The 16,600-nt window shown below is 36.4% G+C and overlaps 1 protein-coding gene across 1 annotated transcript in view; it reads right to left on the reverse strand.

Moving 5' to 3' along the window:
* GABBR2 (gamma-aminobutyric acid type B receptor subunit 2) overlaps positions 1-16,600 on the reverse strand; it is a 457,309-nt gene that overhangs the window by 219,893 nt on the left and 220,816 nt on the right. The window contains exons 6-7 of the mRNA XM_054285350.1: positions 11,631-11,822; positions 10,273-10,509 (exon numbers count right to left, since the gene is read on the reverse strand). Coding sequence (XP_054141325.1) covers positions 10,273-10,509; positions 11,631-11,822 — 429 coding nt within the window. The remainder of the gene's footprint in view (positions 1-10,272; positions 10,510-11,630; positions 11,823-16,600) is intronic.

Genomic DNA, 16,600 nt, shown 5'->3' on the forward strand with positions numbered 1-16,600 from the left:
TTGTCATTTATGAGCTTTACTCAGTCTCTAAATGTTCAAGAAAAGCAAATGTGGAGAAGATTTTGGAGTAGTATGATGAAAACTCTTCAAAAGATGGTAGAAAACACATTCTTGAGATTTCAACAAACTGGCTTATGAATATTCTTCCTATTGCTTAAGCCTTCAGAATATTATTTGTATGCTTCAACGTTTTTCATTTATCTTTTTTCCACGTTTCATTTTCCCAGCCATCTGATACCCAGTGAAGAATTACACTGTTGATCCGAAAGAATATATACAATGGGCACAACTGTCCGCCAAAACATTCAACGTTTACATGATCTGTACTTAAAGTCACAGGCTCTTAATAGTCATCACTAGACATTATTTTTAAATTGCTAAACTCCACCCCATTATTTTAATCACTCACATTTATTTGACATCTGAGCTGTGTAATTCCATATAGTGCACTCAACACATTCTCCAAATGCACTTGAACAAGCTCTTGAGCCTAATCAGTCATTACTAACTTGCAGCAATACACCTGATCAGCACTCTTAAAATACCTCCACTAATTCCAGACAGCATCTCAAAAGAAGTTTCTCCTACATTTTCTGTGAGCAAAAAGGATTTTATATTAGGGATTTGAGTTATATTTTCAAATTGTTTATTAGAGCACTTTGTTAGGTAAGAACTACCTCCTGCTCACAATGAAGCTAAAAGGGATTTGTCCCTGATTGAAACAAGAAGAGGCTCAAACAAGAAAATCTTATTATATTTTGCCTTTACAGTGAAGTAATAATAAAATGAAAGTCTACTTAGAGAAGGGAGAACAATAATACTAAAATTTTGCATCTTTATGGCATTTATTGTCCCAGAGGAGTCCTGGTGAAAACCTAGTAAATAATAACTTCCTCATCCATCTGAAACCTCAGTGAGAGTTTTAGGTACACAGAACAGAATTACCAGAGCTGGAACAATCCCAAGGCAGCAGGGCTAACATCTGTTCCTGTGGAAAATAAAAGAAGAACTGCAATTCCCTCAAGCACTCAGGAATTCAGTTTTATACTGTTTCTAAAATATGTTAACTCCAAAATAATAGTGTTCTTTAACTCTAGAATCATGACAGAAGAGCATTCACATCCCAAATATTAAGCTAAACCAGGTACTTCTCTAGAGCTCTCTTCTAGGAGGGAAGGGATATAAATCAGATGTAGCCCTGAGGACAGAGTTTACAGACTGGGGCTGATGCAGGATACCTAATCTTGCTGTTCTGACCACTGTGCCCACTGAGAGAATATGTTGCACTTCAAGGCTCTGTTTGGTGCTTTTCATTCCCAAACCACTGGGCACCTGAGGGCTTGGAAATATCCGCATAAGATGTCTTTGCTTGTAATTTCAAATGGAGACATATCAGACAGAAATGTTAATATCCTTTAATTTGCCATACACTTTTTTTACTTCTTAGGGACACCAAATGCAGGAATAACTATACACTGAAAAACAATGTTGCCCTGGAATGCCCATAACCCTTTTTTTTTTTTTTTTAAGCTTCTCTGGATCATCTGCAAATACACACCTGGCAGTATGGTGGTTGAGCTGTGCCTGTACCAGCCTGCACCTGTACGAGTCACACACCATCTGCCAGGTAACCATAAAAGAGCCTGGCTGGCTCTTCAAGACCATCAAGCTGCATCTAGTACATACTTATATGGCCCAGCTACTAAACACGTGGTCCATGCAAATCTGGCTTATCTGGACATATTTCTGCGGAATTGACATAATCTGTTGCTGATCTGCTCTTCAACAAAGACAGTAAAATCAATTTCAGGAAACGCATAGTCAGGTAAGATGTTCATTAAACTCTAAGCACTAATAAACAAATCAGAACTAGAACAAGAGACACTAGAGACTGGAAACTCAGAACTGTTCAGTGATGCAGATGAGAAAAGAGCCTTCCAGGAAATCTTTTTCCTTCCCACTATATTCTCCTAAGTACACATTCTCCTGCAGTCTTCCTTTCCAGAATCATTGTTCTTAAAAAAGCATGTGTGCGGGTTGGGGACATAGCTATGGATATAATTCCTCTCCAGGGCCTCTCCGCCCAGAACTCAGACCCTGCTGATACTTCATCTGTTCCCTCTGCACTCAAGTTATTTCTCTCTTGGGGAAGGAGCAGTCCTCCCTTACAGACATTACTTGAAAGGGGCTTGGAATAATTTTAACCTGTGCTATGTAATCACAGCTCTCAAGACAGTTGCTTGCTAGGCTGCTGTACTGACTGACACACTGTGTGCTACAACTGCTACCGAGAACTGCAACAGGTCCCAGTGCAGCTAAAGCACTTCAGACTTTCCCTTCTCCATCACACTCCACTTTCCTTCTGCATCTGCCTTTACAGCAATGTTTCAGTCCTTCCTAGGGGTATTGTACCTGCCAATCAATGACAGAAATGGAGAAACTCCAAACAGAAATTTAGAAATTTGCAACACTGTCAACACCACATGCCTCTCACCACGTTTTCATTTTTGATAATTATTGCAGGGGAGACTCTGTCAAAGCAGTTCTTACAGCATATATCGCAAACCCTGAACTGTTTTTATGGACTTGTACATGATGAAGAGAGGTGCTGATATTTTCTTGCTGATACAGGATCATCACCAGAGATCCACACCGATTTGATGTGTCATCTGCCACTGATCACAAGATACTGACATGGTTTGAAGTCACAGTACAGGTGGATGGAGCAACTCCAGATTTTCTATAATTTTAGGAGATGACATTTCAATGGTATGCTTGTTGCAAGGACATTTCTCCATAAGTGTCTGTCTAGAATTTTATCCTATCACCCTTTTCCAGTAGGCACACAAGACTTTCTCTCATATAAAAAAATCCCAACTTGTTGCAGCAGGATACAGGGCTTTAATGCAGTGATAGAAGGCACATAACATTTTTCCTTCTTTTTCTGATAGATGATGAAGAGGAGGCAAAGGAATCTACCTAGCACTACTTCTGACTAAGCAGAAGACAAAAGGCTATCTAATCATCAAGAAAAACAATGTCCTGCTTATTCAACAGACATCAGAACCTGTAGTTCCATGTTGCCTGTCCAACACATACATACTGCCCACTCTTACAGTACCTTGATATTTTCAAAGAGCCCTCTGTAAGGATTTCAGACAAATCCAACTGGCAAAGGAATAAACTGTCTTGAAAAGTTGCGTTAAAACTATCAATGCCCTCTCCCAGATTAACTGCTGATCTAGAGCAGGTCAGAGCTTTCATAGATTTAACTTTTTTCTTTAGTCTTTCCATCCTTCAAATTCAAGGAATACAGAAGAAAAACAAAACAAAAGAGAAAAAAAAAAAAACAATCCCAACATATAAGCAAAAGGTTGATTAGAAACATGTAGCTAAAAAACAAATCACACTTCAGAAAAAAACCCAAGGTTGTGGTACTACAAAATGCACTTGCTTTCTTTAGAAGCTTGAAGAGAGCTATCCTGTGAAGTACAAACCTGCACCGCCACTCAGACAGTGCAATAACCTTCCCTTGAGCTTTGTTTCTTTATTATTTGTAGGACTTCCACTGTTTGTACAAAAAGCAGCAACAAAGCAACTTCTAGGGCATACTAAACATTATGTTAAATACTGTCTAGATACAGACAAAATTAAATACAAAGCAGAAGAAGCTTAGAGATATCAGCCAGAAAATGTTTCACTAGCTTTTCTATAAATGTATGTTGTTCATTTATTTTCATCAAATATCCAGCTATTAAAATGACAGATGCTGCAGTAAGTGTTCTACAACTTCAGACAAAAGCCTTTTTTATTTGACACCTACTACAACTATTAAATCGTCAACTGCTGATTAGCTTGAGGGCTAATCTTTGAAATGTCACAGTTAATTTCAGATCTCATTTCTAAAAGTTAGTATTTCCTTTTGTATGCAGTTTTACACTGTTGGCAGATGAAAACATTTGCAATGAATTTTCCTAATGAGCAAACATTGTTTATGACCTTATGCAAACTTGCTGACGGCTTAGTTTAGCAGCTCTCTCTTTTGAGGAGTCTCCAAAATGAACTGGCCACAAAGAGAGCAAATCAGTTCACCAACCCACTGTACTGCTCTCACTTGCTCATGGGAGTTGGATAATTTACTGGAAGTCAGGAGGGAGTAATGAAGTAAGAGATTCACCATATTTATCTCTTCTGAGACAAATGGAGATTCAAGGTTCAAGAAAACCAGAAAGCTCTGTAGGGGATCTTGCACACATCCAGATCCCAAGTGCTTTTCTTTTTTGTGCTACACAAGAAATGCCCTAACAGGAATCAAGTTCTGAAAAATGGAAAGGCATTAAATTCAGAACAGGTCACACTCACAGGGTCAGGTGTAGGAAAAACGTGAGATTTGCCAAGAGTTGGTGCGGTTGTGAGTGTGTGCATTTGTGTCCATACATTTATAGATTTTCCTGACTATGTGTTTTGCTAGCTTTTTGTATTCCCTCAAATCAGCCAATTATGGTTAATGTCCAACAAGAAATTTTCAAATGCTCAAAATTAAGTCGAATTTAATTGAACATTCAAAAGCATTTCTCAGTAACAGACGTCTTTATAGTGTTAAGTATTCCACTGCACACTAATCCTCTACCCCCTGCCCCTTTTATAGAATTAAATGTTCATTGAAACCTCTATTCTATATTAACAAGAAATTGTCTGATTGAAATTTCTGCCCTCCCCACAATACTTTTAGTATACACCCTACCTCAGCCATGCCAACAAAGAGAATTTAACTGCAGGTATAAATAGCTCTTGAGGAATAATTCAGAACCATTCAAGCAAAATTAGCCCCACTGATCAATGCTATGAACAGAAATATTTGTTATACTCCCATATTAAGGATAAATTAATCCTGCTGAAGTCCATGCTAATTTTATCCAATTCTCTGCCAAAGACTGACACATTTTTTTAATTTAAGCATCTTGGGTATGTTATTTTTCCAGGATGACATGAAATAAATACTTTCTCCTGTTCCTATTCCATTTCTAACACATCCTGTATTCCTGTACAGCACACTGGCTTCTGAAGCCTGGAAATTGGAGGCAAGCTGCTAAGATAAATCTTCAGAAATAATCAGCATCAAAATAAAAAGCAAACTTCATATAAATAAGCATTTTTCCAGCTATGAAATGTGACTAGATTCATTCAAATGCAGGATGCCAGGGACAGACTTGAAAGCTATTTCATGGCTGTGGTTTCAATTGTGCAGCAACTACTGTGATGGAATTTTATCCTACTGTGCTAGTCTCTGGCTGACATAAAAGGAAAAGACAACACCGAATTTAATTTTCTCACTCCTCCACTGCAATTCTTTTTCCATTACGCAGAAATAATAGAAGGTCATAAGGATGAGAAATAAATTAACAATTTTGAAACTTGATTTACAGTAACAGATAATAGCAATAAATGCAAGAAGCAGAACACCCTGCTGCAACAGTTCAGGCACAAATCAGCGAGAATGGTAAGATTCATGACTTCACATCAGTGACAAAGGTTTAGCAAATAAAAAATTACAGAAAAACATTTTTTAAAAATAGTGTCATGTTTTGAATAAAAAAGGAATCAAAAAAAACCTCTGACATGCACTGGATTTCTCCCAATATTTGGCTCCCCCATGGAACCAGAAGAAACTTCTAATATCCTGAGAACAAATGTGATATTTAATAGGGTAGCCTTGCAGTGCCTAAAGGGAATCAACAAGAAAACTGCAGAGTGACTATTTACAAGGGGATGTAGTGATGGGATAATGGTAAATGGATTCCAACAGAAAGAGGACAGATTTAAATTAGATATTAGGAAGAAATTCTTTACTGTGAAGGTGCTGAGAAACTGGAACAGGTTGCCCAAAGAAATCATGGATGCCCCATCCCTCAAAGTGTTCAAGGCCAGGTTGGATGGGGCTCTGAGAGGGGTTGGAACTAGGTGGCCTTTAAGGTCCCTTCCAACATAAACCATTCTATGACATCTTTCCAAGTATAACCAACATTTTTTTGCTAACAAATATAAATATTGCTGCAAATGTAAGTTACTGTGTAGTCATTCATAGTCTCTACAAAAAGAAAAAAGGGAAAAACAAACTAAAACAAAGTCCATCTATTCTCTAGACAGATTTTGATTTGGTATACAATAAATATGATTTGGTATCCTGAGAAGACAGCACTAATTCTTCTCTAATTATAAAGCCTCCAAGCTATATTATGTTAGCATTTTACAAAATAAAGTTTGACTTTTCTTCCTTTTTTTTTCTAATTATCCCTTAGACAAACCCTCTTGCTTTAGGAGAATAATCCTGACTCTGTGGAAAATTCTCCTCAGCTTTCACACATACATGATGAACATGTTATAGGTGGAATGTTGAAAAAAGCTATAGAATTGAAATGCATATATATACATTTCCCAGACATATATTTTTTCCCATCACTTTATCACTCTGTACTGATTCAAAGCAGTAACAGTTCAGCAGAGACTTCAGCTGATCCTGCAAATCTAAATAACTTCCAGTGCCTCTACCAACCACATCAGGGAACTCCTCAGACATCTAAACTGTCTCAAAAAAAAAACCTGCGTAAACACCTCTTTTCTTCCATTTTCTGACACTCAAGTTATCAGAAAGAATGTGTAGTATTTGAGAAGAGGATAATATTTAGCAAGGAGACAGGACCTGGCACTTTATAAATCACAAGGGTAGTGTTGCATTTAGTTTCTACAAATGTCTCTATCTGGGAACAAAAAGTTCAAAATCCTTTATTTTTTTTTAATTTCAGCAACTTTCTCATTTATAACCAATCAAGTGCTATGATAACTAAGGAAATTAGAAAAATGCACACCATGAAAGCCAAGCCAGCCCCAAATCAGAAGCACTCCTGAAAGCTGGTCATTGCAGAGGGGCCATTCTAACCATGAAATGCCTTATTCAATTGGAAAATGGCCAACACCACTGAATCTGAATGTCCTCCAGAATTAGGACATTCAGATTAACAAAACTGTAGGAAGATCCCTGCAGGTCTTTTGTTTTGCACTTCTCATCACAAAATCATATTCCACCTGTAAAACAGTATCCAGTTTATCTTTTAAAAAGTGTAGCAGACAGCTGTATTACTCTTTTCTGATGAAACACCAAATTTAATGTTTTCCTGCTTTGTATTCAGAATACGCAAGAAATTTATATGGTAATCAACATGATTATAAGTCTGATAAGTATGAAGGCAAAATAACAGAAGAAATCAATTTGCTAAGAAAAAAAAATCCAGAAAGAGAGCAGAACCCACAGGAATATTTAAGGAATATCCATAATTTCCCTTCCACTAGATTTCTGACAGCAGAATTAGAATAAATAACATTTTGTACTGAGTTTGTGATGCATAAAAATAGGATTTGTCATGTCAAGTCTCTGGGAAATAGCCTTATCTATTTTCTAAATGCTGTCTCCTTGAAAATTTTTAAAAATTCAAAAAATAAAAGAAACCCAGAAAGTTGAAAGAATTATATTCCATATGATTAGGAACCAGCACACTTCATTCTAAGTCTTTTCCAATTGTTTAAAAAATTCCACAACGCTCTCCCCACTCAATGTTGCTGTCTTCTATAAATAATTTCAAAGAAAATGAAAACTGGGTAAAGGGATTTATTATTTATGACATGACAGTGTTTCTGATATCATATTCACAGAAAGCATAGAAAAAGCTGCTTAGTAGATTTTCCAGTTTTAGATTCTTGTCTACAGCTTCTTGTTTATCTTTTCTAATCTAACAAATAACAACATAGTTTATTATTGGTTGAGTCTTTGAATATGGATAAGATTTAGCCTCCCTTTTGTTTCTTCTTTTTTTTTTCCCCAAAATTCACTTTATATCTGGCACAGATAATCTTGAATAAAGGAATGTCCTTTTCCTGTTTAGAAAAAGTTTTTAAAAATAGACTGTAAAACAATTTTTATTAAAAGAAATATTCTGGGAAAAAAATGAAATTAGATTTAGCACTCCAAGACTTAAAAATCATATTCCAGTGAAAGTTTTAAATTAGGTTACAAATGACAGCAATTTATTAGGCTGAAGAATAAAAAGTTTTAAAGTATTTCTGGTAAAAATCAATCTGCTCCTTCAGCTTCAACTTTCTGAACCCTACAATGCAAAATAATGAATATTTTTCTAAACCTCTTTTTTCTTCATGCTGTCTGGAAAAGCCTGAGCATTGTGTGTTGTAATTATGCCCTAAGAAAGCATAGTTGCTATAGACTTTCTTCTCTCCATATCTCTCTCAATAAAATGTTTTTGTGGATTACAGGTGCAGGAAGCACGATCCTTGCAATTACCAGATTTGGGCTTTGCATTCTCATTATGATTTGGTTGAACAATGATAAAGAGAAATATTTTACCAAGCACCTCAGACAGGTACTAAATACAGTGAATAATCGTGCAGTAATTTCTCTGCAAACCATTATACATGAGACAATAAAGTAAATAAACATAGCTGAATGTGGCTGTTAAAGCTTTGATTCATTCCCTCCCTAAAGAGATGCTTGTGAGATTTTGCTGGTGTCTCTGAAACTAGTCAAAAAGAACTTTCTTTCAATCTTAGATTTTTTGGGTTTGATTTTATTGTGGTTTTTTTGTTGTTGTTGCTGTTGGAGAGGAAGCAGTGAAGAGTAATTAAGCAATGCTAATGAAAACTATCACCATAACTGTCTGCAAAACTAAACAGAAGGCAAAAAGGATAAGAAAAAAAAACAAACCAAAAAAAAAAAAACAAAAAGGAACTACACAGCAATATTCAATGTCAAGCCTATTGATAGATATCATACATGGAATAATGCCGGACAAATATAACTGAGTCTGTGCTGAGTCTGGTTCATAGCTGCTACTGTCTTTAAGCTTCATTAAAGATCCAGTCCTACTCTGGATACAATGGAATAACAAATTCTTTTACTGAAACTTTCAGTCTAATTCAGTGTAAAAGAAAGCAAAATTCATATTGTGCAAGCAACTAGATACAAGTATTTTCTTGCCATATGGTTGGTTCTTACTTAGAAATTTTGAATTGGTTTCAATTGTGTGTACCACATCACAGAAAGCTTTTTCAGCAATTAACAAGGACACCAAAAGGTTGAGCCTTTACACTTTGTTGATGTATTTGTGCAGGCATTTCCTCCTTGAACCAGTTTCTGACGTGCATGACAACCTTAGTTCTGGTACTTCAATGCGTTTAGATGCTAACTGATATCCAAGGCAGTTTGTTCTAATATGGGGACAGGATTTCACCAGCTCCCTCCAACTTTCTCCATGCTTTTGCTGCAAGGAGATGCCCCTCTGTGCACCACTGAAACACCCTTTTTTCAAACACTGTTTTCTTTATCTAGCCATATTGCAGACCAAGCATAGTGCTCAACCAAGCATGCTCCAGTAGGCTCCTTGTTGCAGCTATTGCAAACTCCAAAGACCATTTGCCCTGAAATGGAGTCTGCTCATCTCTCTCGGTGAGGTCTGCAGACTCCTGAACACATATGCACCACTAACTTTCAACTGATGCTGCCTCAGATACAATTAAGCAGTTAAGAAGCTTTAAGACCACACTCCTAGCACCTGTTTTACTCTGTCAAAAAGCAGAAGAAAGTAAATAAATTCTAAAAAAAAAAAAATACTAAGGATTTGAAATTGTACAATTGAAATCAGCATGAAGATACTATTATATATGAGCAGTTCTTAAGTCAATGTGAGCATGCTTTGTACTTAACTGTGAAAAAATACAAATTATAAATAAATTTAAATCACAACTTAAGCATGTTGCAAGAATATCTAGGATGTACAGCACTGGAGTTAGAGACAGTGTACTATAGCCTATTTCCAAACCTAAATGATGGAGAGAAATATGTATTCTCAGATCACATTCCAGCTACTCCTTAGCTGCTAAAAAAATTCGCTTAAAAGGTCACTGCAGTTTGCAAAATTTGTGGTTCCCTTGAGACCACTCTGATTTGTTAATTCAGATGACAGTCATGCTTAAAAGTCTGATAACTGAGGAATTGTACAGTGTCATCCCGTGGCATCTGAAGACAGGCAATGAGCAAAACTGTCAAGGCATTACTTTTTAATATAAAGTGGAACTGGAAGCTCTGAAATAGAAGAAATAAACAACTCTATTTCTTTTTCAAGAGTACTTAATATTTAATACTTGTTTCAATTACTGACACAAAATCACAAGCCTCCTGCATCCCACAATTATCTGATGAGGACTTACCGTTACTCCAAAGAACCTGGTTTCATTCATTGCGTTCAGAAAAATGTTGCCGAGTTTTTGATTTGAGTAGTTAAAATCTTCAATTTTTTGGTGCTTGTTGGTGGCATTCAGGTAATTCATTGCCCTCTGTAGAGTCCTGGCAATCACCCATATTCCATCATAGGCATAACCATGAAATTTGCTGGATTGCCCATCACCGCGTCTAGCGTTGTATTCCTTTTCATACTGCTGTGGAGTCTACAGAGGAGAGAAAATTCAGTTTTACCTCAATACTTAACTTTTTACAGAGTTGAATCTAAATCAACACCTCAAACTGCACCCTTCAATTCAGAGATGTGCACAACTAATACAGAAAAGACCTCCAAAATAAAAAATATGAAAGAAAATACAATTCAAGAAACATGTATTGCTTGGTTTAAAAACTGCTGGTGAGATTAGGAAGCAGAACTAGGAGACAGAGATACTGAAAGCAGTTGTACTGCCTCACTGTATAAATGACAACTTGCTTTATTTTACTTTTGTACAAAAGGCTCCAGTTCAACCAAAACTGTACACTGGTGAGCCATAATACTGGAACAGGGAATAAGTCTCTATCCCTGCAAATTAGTGGTCTGATTACACTTTACAGGATAACACAAATCAAATAACCTTTGCTTGAGCAACCATTTGCTCAGTATGAAATTTTGAGTGGCAATTTTACAAGTTCACTATGCTCTGGATGGTGTGCCATCATATGATGAGCTACCCTTCAGTAAAGTTGCCTTTCATGCTCACTCAGCAAGGCATGAAAGGCAGATGGAAAAAAAAGAAGAAAAGCAGCAAAATCAAGCATGTTTATTCATTGGTCAAAGTTTGTATGGATTTGTTTTATGATAAAATTTTATGTGCTTTATGGAAACACCATATATTTTTATATTTAAAACAAGCCTCACCTCCTGCCCCCTAGTTCTGAGAGACACAAATAACGATTCAAATTGGCCATTTGCAGAATAGGTTTAAATATAAGAGTTTCCTGGTTTTGTACTTAACTATTTAACTTGAAATGACACTGCACGTGATACTAAAGACTGTAATTTAAAATTTAATGTACATTTAACTATAACGTTCAGACAGGAGAAAGAGAGCAGATTTGAAGCAAGCGACTTCATTGCTTTCTTACCCTGTAAAGAATTAGATTTGATTTTGAAATATTTTAAAATTGCTAACTAGTGGAAAGAAGTGAAACTAACTGTGATGACTTTCAGGTCACTTGGTGGAAGAGCCCTTTAGCTTCACCTCCTTCCTTGGCGCTTTACTGTGCCAACCCAGCAGTGAGACAACTGATGGTATAGTAAAATAGATGGAAGAAAAATACTAACCCTTCCTGATATAGTCTTATTAGTTTTTGAGCTGAGAGGCTCAAAATCCACTCCAATATAACCTTCCATGGCTGCAAGAAGATTTTTGCTGAGACACTGTGAAGAATTAATCCAGGCTTCCCACCAAAGATTTTCATACCACCCTGGAATAATCCACTGATATTTGCTGCCATACATTTCTTCATCATAAGCCTGCAAAAAAAGAAAAACAGAAAATATAATGGACTTTGTAATAGAGGTATTGAACATAAAACCAATTGCTTTCAGTTAACTTTTTTTTCATTATTAATGACATGATGGTGTAATTGGAGTACACAACTATTTTAAACAATTTCAAATAATTATTTGCTAATAATGAAGACTTTTTTTCAAGACTCCTGACTTAAGTATTCAGGAAATGAGAATTTACTAAACCCTGTTTTTCTTTCAGGGAATCATTTCCTAAAAAACAGAAAAATGAAACTGTGTTCTAGAACTGAGAGAGTTAAAGAACAACACAAACAGAAGGCACAGCTTTCCACAGAAAGTTCTTTATAACAGAACTATTACATGAGTGACAGAACTACCATGCTACCACATTTAAATTAAGTAATTATCACCCTTAAATCAATCTAAGGACTAGATTACCAAGAAAACTTGGATCATAGGCAGCATCGAATCACGTGGCAAATATGAATTAGGTGACTGCTAAAATCAGACCACAGTAACATTAAATTAGCAGTTCCTTCTGAGGAGCATGAGTGAATAGTGAATTGATAGAGCAAAATCTTAATGATTTTTTTTCTGAGCAAGAACTTTCTTCATGTGAAATTCTGTATTTTTGTAATACTGAATACAGCCAACTGTAGTCCAAGGAACTGAGATTATAGTTAGCTCCTTTCAATACTTAGCAGATACATATAACAGGAAACAGAAATACTTTCTTAGTCAGGCACATATGCCGTTGTACCTAAAAGCTGATGTATTCTCAAATATTCTCTTTGATTGGGAAGAGTGTTTTAGGATAAAATTAGCAAATTTTATCTCAGATGTTTCTCTCACTGTCTTGCAACTAGATATTTTTCTTCTGACATTTCAGTCATACTCCATTTCAAAACTGCAGGTTTCATGCTTCTTTGGCTCCTAATATAAGCAATACTTGAGATAGAAAGCCTAAGATAAAAATTCTAATTTTTAGAAATACATAGTGCAAGCTTAGAGCTCTTAACAGGAAAACTGCTTCTTTTTCACAAAAAATATTATGGAAGGAGGAAATTATAAGAATGCAAACAGGAAGTATTAGTCATTCTGAAATAACTGTTTTGAAAAGTATCCCAAAGTTCATACAAAAAGCCTATCAGAGAAATAAAGATCAATAACAGAATATATGAAATAGGAAAACCTCCTAAATATGTTAATACACAAATTAAAAATGGGCTTCAAGTCTGTGAAGTCTATTATAATGGTGCCAACTCAGTTCATAACAGCATTGTGCACAAAGCAGATTTATTTGGCCCCTGGTTGCAGAAGCTTTTGTTCAGACAAAATCAAATTTCATGCCTTTGTATACAAAGCTGCCTGAAAGTCCTGTCTGAAACCTGGTGTCTCGCATCTCATATATTACTTATTCCACAATCCACATAAATAGTTTGTCTTTTCTCTTGCTTGTTGATTTGCCCTTCCAAAATCATATCTGGTTCTGTCCTCCTACCCACCTGCACAGCTATGGAGACGCTGAATTCCAGGGCTACCTGCGAGGGAAACATCAATTCCATCCTGCAGTACTCCCTTCTAAAAGAGTTTGCATTATACAGTTAGGTCATTCAAGACCTTTCAGTCACTCAGTGTTTTTTATCTGACAGTTTTTGAATCATGAGGATGCAAACTGACACAGAATAGTGCTTTTAGGGAAGGACAGTCTTATGTAGCTTCCCCTGCTCTATAGAGATTAAAGTATCAAATTGTGTGTTGCCAGAAAGTATTGGCTTGGAGCTATTCTGAAATTAGAGCTGCTGGAAATTTTCTGTTTGCATAAGCACTTGTAGTGTTTCCTGCATAATCTGTGAATGCCCTGGAAAATGAGCTGAAAATTGAAAGTTTCAAAATAGCCAGAAATTTCATCCTAGAAACAAGGGATCATTCCCAACATGGTTGCCTGAAAGACTGGTTACACTTTCACATTTCTGCAACAATCTGGTTTAACAAAAGGCAAAACAAACACTTTAAGAGCTGTCAGCTCTTCCTTTGAGACATGGTGGAATGACAGGGCTTGAAGGGTAGTCTGGGAAAGGCAAAAGTAGGAAGAAAATCAGATCCTCTAAGGCTCAGCACCATGATCATGCAGTGATTTTTCTAGTGACAGCACAGCTGACAGTATTCAGACATTTCAGTTCTGTGTCCCAGAAGACTTATTGCAAAATAATGCTTTTTTTTTGCCACCATTTTCTCCCTGTTGATTCTGCTAAATGGAGATGATTTTGATGCTTAAAAGATGCAAGTACTTGAAACACATGGATCTTTCTTGAACTGTTTAAGTGCTCATCGACCAATACTTACAATTTTCAGTTTCTAAAGGGAAGATTTTTTGGCAAACGAGCAAACGAGCAAGCTGAAGAAGGTTTGCACATGCTTTGTACCACCAGAACAGCATAAAGTAGTCATACATTTTCCTTAACCTTTCTCCTGTGTCCCATGTAGAATGCAAAGCCCTGAGTTGCTGTCAAGCAGCCAGGAAATTGTCGTGGACATTTTTTGCCCTTTTGAAACTGAATTTCAATTTTTTTCTTTTAAAGCATTTCATTCTTGTTTCAATCCATAAATAAATGCTTATTTACAACAAAGAGATTAATGCCACAGAGATTTCTTATGTGTAGCAAACAAATACTGGCAATTTGTTGATTGTTGAAGTACTAAGTTTTGACCAAAAGACTCTAATTTCTATTCCAAGAAACGATCACATTCATCCCACAGAGGTGAAAATGAATTATAAGGCTAAGATTTCCCATAGAACTAAAATTGCTCACTGTTTTTGACACTGGTGATAAATGAACAGCTAAACTTATTTAAATCCTTGCAGGAAAGACCTGCCAAAGACTCACTTTGGCTTGAACCAGTCTTGTCCTGTTTTTAAAGTTTGCTACTGAATTTTACTATCTTTTAGTCCAATTTCTTGGTGTGGGTGTGGGTGTTGGTCTCTTCTTCCAAGTAACAAGGAATAGGAAAAGAGGAAATGATCTGAAGTTGCAATAGAGGTGATTTAAATTCGATATTAAGAAAGACTTCTTCACTGAAAGGATTATCAGGGACCAGGGAAGAGGTTGAGTCACCATCACAGGAGGCATTCAAAGGATGTGCAGATGAGGCACTTAGGGACATTACTTAGTGGTGGACTTGGCAGTGCTGAATTAATGGCTGGACTTGACCATCTTAAAGGTCTTTTACAACCTAAATGGTTCTATGATCTTCTATAAATTCCTATGGATGTCCTGAGGAAACCTCACAGAATATGACTGCTGAATCCAGGCAGAAAAGAGAGGCAAACTTTAAAGGTATTACCACCTGCATAAGTCATTACCAAATTATATTTAGGATAAAACCACAATCAGGAAAAAAAAAAAATATTGCATTAGGGAAAAAGCATCTTCCTTTAACAAACTCAAAGCCTTTTTCTGACTGACATCAGTAACCTTGCAGAATATAACAAGTGATATCTGTCTGAAGATACACCTGAAAAAGAAGAGTTAAAGAACTTGTAAAATTACTGTGCTCTTAGACATATATCTGTAGGAGTGCATGAGTCAACAATATATTTTATGAATAATAACAAGCTTTATGACATATTGTAGTGCATTAATATATAAATGACCTACTTTGAACTGCCCTCTCCTGCATTCAGTCTCCTGCTGAAACTCTCACATAAATACATTTAAACAAGCCTAAATACATGATATTTCAGATTTCTCCAGCCTCCAGAAAAAATCCACCTCATTATTTTTGACACTAATGTGCTTTAGAAGCAGCCATCATGCTTTGAGCCGCTGAGAGTTATGCACATTTCCCATGTTCACACCAAACTGTGGCCACAGAAACCTGCGTCCGGCGCTTTGTGACAGAGACATCCTCTCCCTGGAACCCTTCATTTGACAGTGATGCAGACTAAAGGACAGCATGCCCCTCGAAGGAATTCTAAGAATTTCTTCAGTGGCCTCACATGAACATGGATTTGGAAGAGAATTCTAGAGAAATGCAACTAGAAGTTAAGGGCAACTAGAAATGAGGCCAATCTATTGCTAATGTTGGATTGGAAGATAATTCTAACCAGGACCCCTCTGCTGGGGAAATGCAGCCCAACTCAAAGAGATCTGAGGAGGATCTGGGCTGCAGAAGTACCATTCTTTCTTCCAGGAATGAAAAAATAGGAGATTATCTCTGTCAATCCAATTTAAATGGCAGTACAAAAAGATCTCTAAATAAAGACCTATAAGAGATGAGAAGAATGAAAAATAAAATAATGCATTCCATTTCCTTTTGGATGAAAACAGATTTTGTTCCTTCCAAATATATTCTACAATCTCCTTTCCAAATTTTGCCACCAACTGGGACAGCTGCTGAGTAAGAGCCAAAATGCATCTGAGACACATGTAGCAGTCAGATTTTGAACTTCTGCCTTCGCTTTCCTTCCAAGGATAGGTAACTGTCTCACTACGTGAACGCTAAAAAAAACCCTTGAAAATTTAGATACTGTCTTTATTGCTTTTCCATTATATTTACTGTGTTTTGTGATTAATCTAACTATTTAGACTGAGAACTCAATACTTAGGCCACTAAAATCTTTCTCTTTTGGATTTTTTTCAGGATGGTGCAAGTATAGATCCACATTTTATTCCTGCTACTTTTAATTGCTATAACAGTGGATAAGTTTGCAGCACATTCACATAAACAAATGGTGAGGATAGGGAATATTATGTTTGCTAGTCTTACTGTTATGGTTA

This window comes from Melozone crissalis, unplaced genomic scaffold (genome assembly GCF_028551555.1).
Source record: "Melozone crissalis strain CALT ecotype California unplaced genomic scaffold, PUWL_Pcris_2 ptg000042l_1, whole genome shotgun sequence".
NCBI lineage: Eukaryota > Metazoa > Chordata > Aves > Passeriformes > Passerellidae > Melozone > Melozone crissalis.